The sequence below is a fragment of the Convolutriloba macropyga genome, chromosome 3, assembly GCF_964194025.1.
Source record: "Convolutriloba macropyga chromosome 3, txConMacr16.3, whole genome shotgun sequence".
In the NCBI taxonomy this organism is placed as follows: Eukaryota; Metazoa; Xenacoelomorpha; order Acoela; family Convolutidae; genus Convolutriloba; species Convolutriloba macropyga.
The window spans coordinates 80294503-80306976 of record NC_134470.1 but is presented as its reverse complement, the minus strand read 5'-3'; the positions used below and the strand labels follow the sequence as shown (position 1 = coordinate 80306976).

The 12474-nt window shown below is 36.0% G+C and overlaps 1 protein-coding gene across 1 annotated transcript; it reads right to left on the bottom strand.

Annotated features, from left to right (window-relative positions):
• Nucleotides 1-38: 38 nt before the first annotated feature.
• On the bottom strand, nt 39-7418 carry LOC142337321 (eukaryotic translation initiation factor 3 subunit G-like). Its single transcript, XM_075386520.1, has 2 exons — nt 7153-7418; nt 39-981 (listed from the first exon to the last, which is right to left on the bottom strand). Exons 1-2 carry the CDS (start codon nt 7390-7392, stop codon nt 298-300), a joined length of 924 nt encoding a protein of 307 aa, XP_075242635.1. The 5' UTR covers nt 7393-7418; the 3' UTR covers nt 39-297.
• Nucleotides 7419-12474: the final 5056 nt, after the last annotated feature.

Sequence of the window (12474 nt, the reverse complement as noted above, 5' to 3'; positions counted from 1 at the left end):
AACCCACGATCTACAAGTAACAAAAGGGTAACACAACCTACAATTGAAATCCTTTATTACCATTAAGACCATCCAAGCAAAGCCCCGTTTGTACAATAAAGACAGCTAACGCAAGAGCTGAAAATTTTGGGAATAAGATTATTTCAATTTCTGAGAATTAAGTTTTAAATCCCAAAATTTTCCAACTGACAAAAAATCATGACGTATCATTTAGGACAACTGATCAATTATGTATATAAAAATTATACACTCAATTGGTTCATGTTAAGTTAGTTATAACTTGTAATAACTTGCTGTTTATCGGGTTGACGGCTGTGCCCACTCAACACTCAAAATTAGACAGCCTAATCTGTGTCTGTTGAATGTCTCAATTGCTGCTTCTGCTGAGGCTCTGTCTCTGTAAGTCACAAAAGCGAAGCCTTTGCTTAGTTTCGTGTTGCGATCTTTCGCCAAAAACACTCGCTCGACATGGCCTTTTTGCTTGAACAAATCTTTCAAATGATGATCGTCAACAAATTCGGGAAGATTCGAAACTCTGATACAATTCTGGTCGTTTCTTCCCAAAGCCGAAGACCCACTAGCTGCGCCCGCTTTCCTCAAACTTGGGGGAACATAGCTTCCACTTGCGACGGGTTCCATTGCTTTAGGTTTGTCGGTACTCAGTCCTTGTGACAGTTTATTATACTGTTCCATTTGAGACTTCAGATGGCATTGAGCTGACAAGTGAGTTGTAGCGCCGCAGTGCCTGCATGAAATCAATTTATCTCCGATTGTCAGTTTGGCCATTTCGTCCTCATCGCCGACAGTTCCCGTGTCTTTTGTGGACACAAATTTCATTTGGATTTCTTCAAATGATATTTGCGTCGTCGCTTTATTGGGTCCCGGACCATCGCGCGCGGATGCGCCAAATTTGGAAAGTCGTTTTCTGGCTGCCACAGATTTCACAACCAACTTCTTTTCCTGTCTGTAGGTTGTTACCACCTGAAAACAAAATCTCGGTAAAAGAAATAATTATTAACACAAAATAGAAATTAAATCAATTCTTAGAGCCTTATTAAATATAGCTAGGAAATTTCGGACATATTTTGGAATTATGAAAATTATAAATCTGACTAAAAGCAAAAATAGTTCTCAAACTTAACAATTCAGAGAACTTCAATAGCAGCCGACAGATAGCCGAATATAGCTGCAAAGTAGACATGTCTGCTGTAGAATACGGACAGAAACAGATATCAGTTGATGAAATTATCGACTCTGCTTTAAAACCAAATATGAAAACCAAATTCAGAAATTAGCGAATCGCTCAATGATTCCACTGATGCCTCTTTATTAGGGATCTTTATCAGACAAGTGCAAAGTCATTTTGTCGAGTGAGCTAAGCAACCTATGGTCAAAAATTAATCACACAAGTGACCTAAAATTCTTGCTAGACAGATAGAGAAACGACAAAACTTCAAGCGCGCAAATGCCATCAGTGAGGGGAAGAAGTCATTTACAAAAACAAAAAAAGCGTCATGCGAAGAAACAAAACATGACAGGAAAAAAACCTGAAAAAGTATCCAAAGAACTTCAAATTTTACTATCAAGACAAACATAACATTATTTCACATAGCGAACAAAGTCATGTTAACAAAGGACGAGAAAGCGCAAAAAGGAAAAAATGAATAGAAAAAAAATCTATTTATCAAAAATTGGTGCAAATATCTAAATAATTGAATTCCACTGAAAAAGTACTACCAAACAACATAACTCAAACAAAAAGATCTATTGATGTTCCCTATTAGCTAACTAGAAGCACATAAAAAAATTGAAAATCATGAGAGATATTGCCAACATCATTGCTTTTATGAAACATCTCTTATGAGTTCAGTTCTTCAAAAAGCCAATCCTACACAAGAGAAACTAACTCAACAGCCAACTACTAGAAAACTTTACTCAGCCCCTTAAAAAACAGGAACGAAGACGAAATTTGATGAATCACGATAACATCGCAACGTACAAATTGTAAAAAAAACTAATTCCAAACTGAGAAACATTTCAGAGACTCTCTTACAGTCTATTGAAAAGAAGAATGATGGCACTATTTTTGAAAAAAAATTGCAGAGTCAGTTTTTTTCCGGTTTTAGGTGTCATTTTTGTCTGAATCAATAAATCACATCAAAACATAGCCGGCAGATTGCCAGAAAATAGCCGCCGTCGACGCGCTTGATGCACATCGGGATTGAAACAGAAAAATAAAAAAGATATTGACCGAATTTTAATTTTTTCTGTTTTTTTACAGTATCAAAAAGTCTTTTAAATTGGCCAGCAGTTTCAAATAGATTCTTAAATTATACTTAATTCAATTTCTAAACTGAAAGCTAATAAGCTTAATAACAATGTCAGCTAGCAAAGACTAATGAAATTTGATAACCTAATGCTCAATGACCGGGCTTTATCGGTTTAACCCGTCTCTTTTGATTTGACTCTTTTCAATTTGACAGTAGTTACAACATTGCAGCGTATCTCAATGCGCGAAAGAAATTCAAATCCATTCAGTTAAAACAATGAGTGAGGTAAGTCAGAAGTCAAGCGTGAAAATCTTGACTTATGTAAAATGAAAAACGTGATCAAAAGGTAAAGCGAGTTAAAAAAAAGGAGAGCGCCTAACTAATAGCCGCTGAGAGGCTGACGGCGGCTATTAACAAAGGCAACAAAAACAAAACTGCAAATTCCGAAACCGAAAACCAAATACAGAGAAAGACAAAAAAAGACAAAAGAGAAAAAGAAGGCTAAATTTGACAACTTCAGACAATCTTCGGTGTTAATGATTTCAAAATAAAAAAGGGTCAATCACAGTTCATCAGATCAAATTACCGTGAAAATTTGCAAAAAAATGGATCGCGAAGCCTATAAACTTATTTAAACAGAAAAATCGCCGCACGTGAAAAAACCCGCTCTCGAAAATCAAAACAGCAGAACAAGTTCTAAAATAAAAATCAGAGCAATTTCATTACCTATTCAAGATTTAGGCGGAGAAAGGACTACGAAAGAGCTCTCTGCTAAATAATGATTGGGATCACGCGGATCATTAACGAGGACACATTTTGAAAAATGCCACAATTTCAACTTCCTTTGAACGTGGAGATCGAGCCAAAACGCGAAATAATTCAACAAGTAATGATATGTAGCAAGCCACATACTTTACCCGTTTTGTGTTTTAATTACTTATGTAACTGGCCTTCGCGACATCCCCCCCCCCCCGCGTTAAAATATGATCATCCAAAATAAGGTTTTTACACCTTTTGTAATGGCTGTAAAAGTAAAAATTACCACCCCCAGTTAGATTATGACCATCTATAAACATAGCTGGCAGCTTGCCAGAAAACAGCCGCGATAGCTTTATAGGTCTGCAGTCCCAAAAAATAAAAAACCAGACCAAAAAAACACTCGTTTTTTTTTCATTAAATGCAGATTTCATATTTTGATTAAGAAGGTGTATAACTTATTGCTGCTTCCGATAGCTGCTCTTAAATAAATTTCAATTAGAGTGACACATATTCACTTAAACTTATCTCCTTGCATTACAATAAAAAAATCAATTTGAGTCAGGAAGTCATTTTTGAGAGACGTAAGTCACGTGTGAACAAACACTTGAACATAACCGACTAAACGTCGGAAGAATTGATCTCGAACGACTAGTGGGAGCTCTAATCAATTGCAGCCTGCTTCAGTCGGGTGGAGGGAGGGGTGCCAATTACCACCCATTGAGTTCAGCTGCTTGAAATTGTGATTGAGAGGGAATTTTAGATCACGCAAAACGCAAAAAGTCAAGGGCGTAAAAGTCACTCGAAAAGTCAAAACGGTCAAGCAAAAATTTTGCATAAAAGACACACACGTTTACAATAATTACTTTTCTACTATAGCAATTAATCACGCGAATGAACAAAAAACACTCTCCACAAAGAGTGAAAAAAAGACGCCACTCACGAAATTCAGCCCAAATTGCATGAATGCATGTAAAAGAAGAATTGAAGTGATCGTGACGTCATATAATTGTTACCAAAATCTTGACGAAAAAAACAACAGAGAGAAGGCCAATGATAGCCTCAGCTATCGCAGCTATTAAAAAATTGATTAATTGAAAATGCAAATAGTCTGCAAATTTTGTCACCAATATGCCACTCACTGCCAAAGACAAGGCACTTATTTGAAAAACAAAGGCAAAATGATAAGATTTAAAAAACTAAGTTTTTGAAATAGCTAAAAAACACAATTTCTTTAACTAAAGCGCATTGACAATCTGTAGCACAATTGAGCAGTCAGTATTTTCACTTACAAATGCAAAAATTACTATGGCCTATTTCTTTTCTTCATAAGCGGTTTTTAGAGTACAAGTAACCATCAGTAATAAAAATATCCCTAGCTCTTTGGTTTTGAGAATTCTTGAAAACTAGTTGAAACCTATTCCACAGAAAAATGGGATCTACTTTCTGTGGAGTAGTTTATTGAAATAGTTCATTCAGTTTTTGAAATAGCCAAAAACACATTTTTCTTTAACTAAAGCGCATTGACAATCTGTAGCACAATTGAGCAGTCAGTATTTTCACTTACAAATGCAAAAAATACAATGGCCTATTTCTTGTCTTCATAAGCGGTGTATAGAATACAAGTAACCATCAGTAATAAAAATATCCGTAGCTCTTTGGTTTTGAAAATTCTTGAAAAGTAATGGAAACCTATTCCACAGAAAGCTACTCCGCAGAAAATTGGGCTCTTCTGCTTTGCCCCCTCCCAGCTTAGTGGGACTATATCTTTTACACCCCCAGGCGCACGTGCTATTTTTTACATAGTAACTTTCTATATAACACCATCTAATTACTAACTGGGGGCGCAAAAAAAACTCGGGGGTTTTGATTTTTTTTCCAAAAATCAAAAATTGATAACGCCAAGGCCCTCAAACCTCATAGAACAGAGTAGCAAAGACGGCATGCATCAAAATTTAGCTGCTGAGATGTACAATAGACTAAAAAACCGATGTTTGCCTTCCTTTGCCTACTGACTGTACAAGGTGAAATATTCACCCTTTAGCACTATCGAAAACTGCTTTGTAAAAGAGTAGAAATACACCAAAAACAACAATGTGGTTTTCATGTCAAACATGCTTCAGAGAGTAAACAGGACGTTTAAAATAAATACCAGTAAACTTTCCTGCTGGGAAAGAACAAAGTTAATATCTAACGTCTAGAACTGGGCTTTATGGGTTTATCCCGTTTCGGTTTTTGAGTTCATTTTTTCGATATAGCCTTCATTGTTCGTTTTAATTTATTTTACTGAGCCTCTGCTGATCAAAACTCGACCACTAGAATAAGATGGAAACTAGCCTGGAGAAGTAAAGAATGCTTTCGCGCGAGAATGTCAAGAAAGCCGCAAGATTAGGCAAAACTTAGGATTGCAGTAATCGCCAGCTGATAAGATGACGATGGATAAGAAATTAATATGAAAAACGCATAAACTAGCCAATTTAACTCGCTTTAGGGAGGAATACGTGATTCGATGAATTCTAGGAATCTAATTCTACTAAACTAAGCGCTATTATTAAAGAACAGTCATTTTTATGCTGCACGCTAAAGAAACATAGCCGTCCGATTGCTGATAGCTGCCATTGAGCCCATTAACGTCCATTGGGATGCAAACAGAAAAAAAGCAACCTTTTTCTCAACGTGTCAAAAAAAGTTATAAATTTGTGCGCACTTTTCCTAGAATACAAGGTTATACAGGACTCAGCTTCTAAATTAAGCTCAGTACCAGTACTTTCAATTCCTAACTCCATTCAGTTGAAACAACGAGTTCAGTAAGTCTGCAGGCATGCGTGAAAATCGTGCGTTCTATAAAACAAAAAACGTGATTGAAAACGTAAAATAGGTTACAGACACTAAGACAAGTCCTGAATTAAAATTTAAAGAGTTGTCGTCTTCAACTAAACATAAGATGGATTTGCAAAAACATTTAGAAATAAAACCCAATCCAAAAATATGATAATAACAGAAAAACGAGTCAAGTTGCCGCTCGTGAAGGAAAACCATTGACAAAAAAAAACCGAAATTTTTGTTGTTTAGACAGTCTTTTTCGCTCTAAAAAATAGAGGAAAAAACCTTCACGCCGCAAAACAACTCGCAATTTAGCTTCACTTCCTGTTTCAGTGTAACCATAATTACCAAATTGTCTTCGAATTAGAACTGAAGATTGAGAACAGCTATTAGAACTGAAGATTGAGAACAGCTATTAGAACTGAAGATTGAGTTAGTTTACATTATGCAAATTACTCACAATGATTCATAGTCTCAACACCAAGTTGAGAGTTTTTATGTTTAAAAAAGACTGGTCGACAAAATGGTTCAACAATTAGGTTGAAATAACAAAATTTTTTTAAAATAATTTTTGATATTCTTCAATTGTTTCCCCTCTCAATGCGCAGGAAACTGAAATCATACATTGTAAGCTAAGGTATCAAAAACGTCACAGACGTTCTTAACAAAGAGAACTGGGTCTCTCCATAGATGTCATATTTTAAATAATTTTACAGTCTTCCTAAATGAATTCCTCAAAATTCAAATTTTGTGTTTATTATGCAATCATCATCGTTGGTAGGAATAAGAAGTCCGGCGCTAAAAGCTCTTCGTTTAGGTTTAAGAACACGAACACAACATGTTCCCCTTTAGCGATTTGGGTTAACAAGCAGTCAAGGAAATCTTTGCTCTCATACTACCGTTTTGCGCACAATTAACTCAAGTTTAAATATTGAGTGAGAAAACCTTGAAGTATCATGCGAACCTCTGAGGAGAGGAAGCTTTTACAACTGCAACACAAACAAGAGCAATTTCTTTCACTGTATCTCAACCTAATTAGCCAGACAAAACTAACTTCCCGTGATTTCAAACACATGGCAGAAAGGATAATCAATAAGCCATGCTGTCAAAAACAGAAATTTATTGACAATCACATTTCGCTGTAATTCCAGAATTAGAAATACGATTGTCTGTGTGATCCTATAGTTCAAAAAAACATACAATTATATCTGAGTCATTTGAAAAGTTAGCTGGATCTTCCAAGCCAGCTTGAGACCTACAACGGAGTCCCATTTCAATATATTTGTCCATAAAAGTAACATACCTTTTCTTTTTTGTTGGTATCAGGGTTGATGCGATACTCAATTTCCACTTTGTCACCATCACTGTTGTATTCAATTTGTACATTTTGTTCACTCGGCTTAAGGGAAGGTACTACAGGAGCTGGAACGCTTGCAGTTCCTCCTTTTTTGTTTTCTTCCAGATCAACCAAATCAGCCCAATTCGGCTGTTCGCCATTTACATTTTGAGGCGTGGCAGGGACATCGTCCCTTGACTCAACCATTTTAAACTGAAACAAAGAAGTTCTTAAAAGCACTACAAAAGGTGATAACACCGTATTCATGGGTTTGCACTAAACTTCATACAAGACAATTATGTCAAATATATTCCTGATATACATGGGACAAAATTGATTCCAACGACAGTACGTTATGCTGATTGTATATTAAAGCCAAAATAATTTTTTGTGGAGACGTCGAAGAAAACCCTGGACCTCTTGATAAGTAAAAAATCCAGTATAGATCTATTACTTGCTTATCTTCAAAAATCATTGAAAATTCTTTTAATTAATGCAAGTAATTCTGAACACAAATGAAGACTTCTCAAATCTGGTTTGGCAACTAGACAAGGAATCGTAACCAACTAAAGTCGGGTGAACTGATGTCAAACGACCGGCTGGCTTCGGTAGTAGCCAACTGGGGCTTAGGGATGCTAGCATTAGGGGGTGGGGGTCAAGCGTTGGCTCATATCGCAAGGTGGAGGGCGAACGGGCGAGTATTAAGTGTATTGAGAAGTGTCCACCAAAAGTTACAAAACATAACCGACTAACGTCGGGCGAAATGCTGTCAAACGACCGGCGAGCGCTTGGCTAGCTCAACAGCTAGCTACGGTTTAGTGACCTCAGGGCACTACCTCTATCCCGTTTCTGAAGAGAGAAAGTCAAATGGGTCAGACGAAAAATTGGTCCAGCAAAAATTGCATAAAAGACAAACAGGATTAATCTAATTGCTAAAATTTGCTTTTAAGAGCAATTAACAATGGTTTCCTAAAAAGTGCCTGTTAGATCATTTATGATAAAAAAAATTCAACAACTCATTGATAATGAGGATCAGAGATGATCGACATTACACTACATAACAGCAGCTGAAGTGCGGCATCAACAAAGAGAGAGGGGTAACTGATGGGTTACTGTCAAGGGTTACTGATGGGTTAATATCTTAGGAACCAATTCATTGTCTCAAGAGACTATACGGTACCCTATTTCAAGCCTGAAATCGTTTCACAGGCTCATAAAGATCCATATATTTGGAACATAAAAATTTTCCCGAAGAGATTAAATTGTATCCAAAAATTACTAAAACAGGAGTCATAAAAATGTTGATCACCATCCCATTAATTCAAGAAACTATGCAGCAGATTTTTATATCAGACCTCGCAGCAGGTCCCAGGGCCTCTGTTGCAGGAAAAATTCAAAAACATGGAAAAATTGCAAATATTTTAAAAAATTGCTTAAATTAAAGATATTAAAATATTGAAGATCATTCCATTATATCTATAAACTATGCAGTTATATATCAAAACCTAGAGGAATTTCCGTGGCTCTTGAGGCCAGAAAATCCCAACAAATTACAAAAAGTTTCAAGCTTTGTTTAAAAAATATGCTAAAACTTGTAATATTAAAAATTGAAAATTAATCCATGGCCAAAAAAATTTTCCAGTAACCTATTACCAAACCCTAAAGAAGATTTTCGACCTTTGAGGTTCAAAAAATTTCAATAATGTTTAGATAATCTATAAATGAACTATAAATGTCAAATAATTGGAAAAAAGTGGCAACAAATATCAAAAGAATGCAAAAAAAATGTGTTGTTAAAAACTTGCAAGAAATTCAATTTAATCTAGAAATTATCCAGTAACCTATTTTCAAACCCTGGAGGAGGTTTTTTGGCTCCTGAGGCTCAAAAATTCCTAAAAACCAAATAAAAATTCAAAAAAAAGCAAGTTTTATCCAAAAAATGCTTAACTTCGTGATTATAAAAAGTTGAAAACAATTCCATGGCCATTAGCCAACACTTGTCAGTAACTTATTATCGGACCCCTCAGGTTGTTTTCTGGCTCTTGTGTCTGCAAAGACCTGAATAAGGAAAAACACTTCAAAAAATTTGAAAAAAATGTACATTTTGTCAAGAAATTGCTAAAATTCGTAATATTAAAAATGTTGGAATCATTCCATTGCAACTAGAAACAATGCAGTAACCTACAAATGCACCCTATCGGAGGTTCTTTGACAACTAGGGCTGATAAAAATCAAAAAATCTCAAAATATTTCAGAAAGCTTGAAAAAAATTGCAAAATATAAAAATTTTGGGTTTTTAGCGTGTTCGTCAGTAGCTAGCCACGGGGGTGGGGGGGGTACCAGGGGTTCATTGGGAGCTTTACTGGGGTAATAGCTTGCTGGGGGATGAGGGCAATATGGGGGTCAACAGTGGGGGTGTCTTCAACCTATCAGAACCACCCTTCACACCATTAGTATAAGTATAAGTCGCCAAAACAGTTTGAGCTGAAACAGAATTGAAAGGCTCTAAGAGCACTTAATGCCCGCTGGGCGCTACCTGTTTATCTTGTTTTGAGGACGAAAAGTCAAAAGCGTCAGACGAAAAATCGGCCAAGCGAAAAATCGCATAAAAAAGACCAACAGGACTAATATAATTGCTACGAACTTCCTTTGAGTGCAAATAAACACAGCACACATTCCCCAATGGATTTCGCCGCCAATGTCCCACCTTATCCAATTTAAGGGAGCCATTGAAAAGGTAGTGCTCCAAGGAAACAAATAAGCAGAAGCTGGACAAAATAAAAACTTAAGCGACGGCTGACCTCTCAATATAACGAGAAAAAGATAAATAGCAGTTTGCATCAAATAACAAAACAGGAAAATATATGAAAAAATTTAGCAGGCTCGGGAACAATAGATTCAAACCTGCAATGCTTTTTGGACTCGCTAAATTAAATAAAAAAGGTACTACCCTTCGGCCTGTTGTGTCAGTACTCAGCACTAGTTACGAGACCCCCGATAAATTTTTGTCCTCTTTTTTCCAGAGTTTACCACGGGCAAAAATTTAGACTAAGTCGAGAGATTCCAGAGCCACCATAGAGGTATCCAATCTAGAGGAAGATGAGCTATTAGTATCTCTCTATGAAAAAAGCTTTGACACCAATGTACCGGTTGAGGAGGCAATTGAAACTGGGATCTCTTCCGTTTGTGCCAACCCCCAGATTAACAGGGGAATATTATTTGCACCCCCCAAGCGCACGTGGCGTATTTAAACATGATGATTTACTATGTAATGGCACGTGCTCTGTAATTGGCGGAGCATAACGTACGGGAGGTCACAAAGGGAAAAGATTCTGAAATTCTGCTTAGAGAACTTTGCTACAGAGACGAGGTTCCTCAAATTCCGAGGTCAACTATGAAGAGCCTGTTGTGACCAGTCTTAATTACTGTTCATATAAAAGTTGATAAATAAAATAAAGTGTAATAAAATGCGGTACACTCAATCGGACGGTTTAGACATTGGTGCTTTTCCTGAACTAACTCTTGACATGAAGGGAACGTGCATTGATTGTAACCAACATGGTACTTTCTGAGTGAAAAGAGTTGAGTGCAAATCATGTAAAATCCGCTTTCAAGCAAAATTCCAAAGAAATTCTGAAACGGAGTATAAAAACAAGCAGGAAAATTTTGGTTCTGTTCCTATTGTGCAGAAAAAGGTACAATGGAGGTAACAAAAGAATTAAAATTATTCAAGAGGTATGTGGATGAAATAGTTTGCAATGTTAAGTGAAACCCTCTAGAGCTACTCGAATTTGCGAATTTTCTTCGAAAAAATTTTACAGCCAACTCTTGAGACACCCAACGCTAATGGAAATCTGGCATTCCTATATCTGATACAAAAACGTAAACGATGAAAAAAGGAGCTATCACTGGTATCAGAATTCTACTGATACTCTTAAAACCATGAATTTCCGTAGCTCTACACAGTTACAGAATATGAATCTTTTGATTCAACGGACTCTACATAGGATTTTCAATACAACCAGTGATTGGCAATCCTATGATCTAGCCCTTTAAAAGTCAAGAGATCTGGACTGAAAAACAGTATCCAACTGAGTGATCTTCCCTTCCCTTATTGTTACTGAGACCTAGAACAACCTAGTCACAAAACAAAGAATTAACAGCAAAAACCACTAAGAATCAACATCACAACAATTAAAAATCGTAACAAAAATGAGCTTAAACTGATGTTGTTTGTTCAATATAGAAAAAAAATCACTCAGAGATTTGTGAGTAGCATCAAAAATTTGAATGATAATCAAATCAATTTCACAGCGAGCAAATTCAGAACCTGCTTGCCCAATCTGAAATACTCTTTTGAGAAAAATCTGAAATGGCATAAAGAATATGATGTTAACTGTAAGCGTTGAGCCTGGATTTTAAGAGAGTGAGCGATGACAGATTTCTTTTAGTTCTTTTAATTTCATTCAATATTGGAATTGACCTCGAACCAGAGATTGGAAAGAATGATAATATCTTTTGTTTTAGTTGTTGTTGTTGTAGTTGTTGTTGTTGTTGTTGTTGCAAACCGCCTAGAAAATTTAATAAAATTAAGAGAACCAGTTGGACTGAAAAACGGAATTTTACAATCAATGTGGAATTTTTCCGAGAATAAAACTTTGTAGCGAAATATTTGCACTTGGCAATTGTTCTGCGATTATCAAAACTGTAGAAATTGTTGGAAAGTATTTTTATTTGATGACTGGGACAACAGACCCTTCAATACAGCCGTAAATCTCCAACAACAACATCAACAAGAACTCTGAAAGATGCAATTCCGTCTATGCTGGCTAAACCAGCCAAAATCTCGGCAATTCGAAAACTCAAAAACAAGATTTCTCTTTAAAACAACAACTCATTGAATGATGTGGTACAGAGTAAAATATTGAATGGTACATTCTCGATGGATGTAGCTGCGTTTAAAAGCTAATGATAAAAACGAACCACATCAAAAAGTTGAAACCGCAACTAAACAATTGCTGCTTGTACCATGCGGTATACCAAATATTGTCGACAACACAAGTAATGGATAACAACAGATAGGAATATTAAGGACGTCTCTTATTTGGGAACTGAAAACAAAGCAACTGGGAATTTCGGAGAACCTGCAAAAAATTTTGAAAATTTTTTTGATGCATTAAATGTAATTAAAATGTTGTAAACCTGATATTAACAGTAAAATTTTTCGAAAATTCTTTGTTTCTTTAACTGGTTTTGTTGAGACCGATAGATAGAGTCAATGAAAAGTTT

Bases quoted from the DNA above. Each gene is read 5' to 3' on its own strand.
- LOC142337321 (XM_075386520.1), bottom strand. From the start codon at position 7,392: ATGGTTGAGTCAAGGGACGATGTCCCTGCCACGCCTCAAAATGTAAAT. The intron at 982-7,152 runs GTATGTTACTTT...TTTTGTTTTCAG, and splicing joins ATACCAACAAAAAAGAAAAG to GTGGTAACAACCTACAGACA.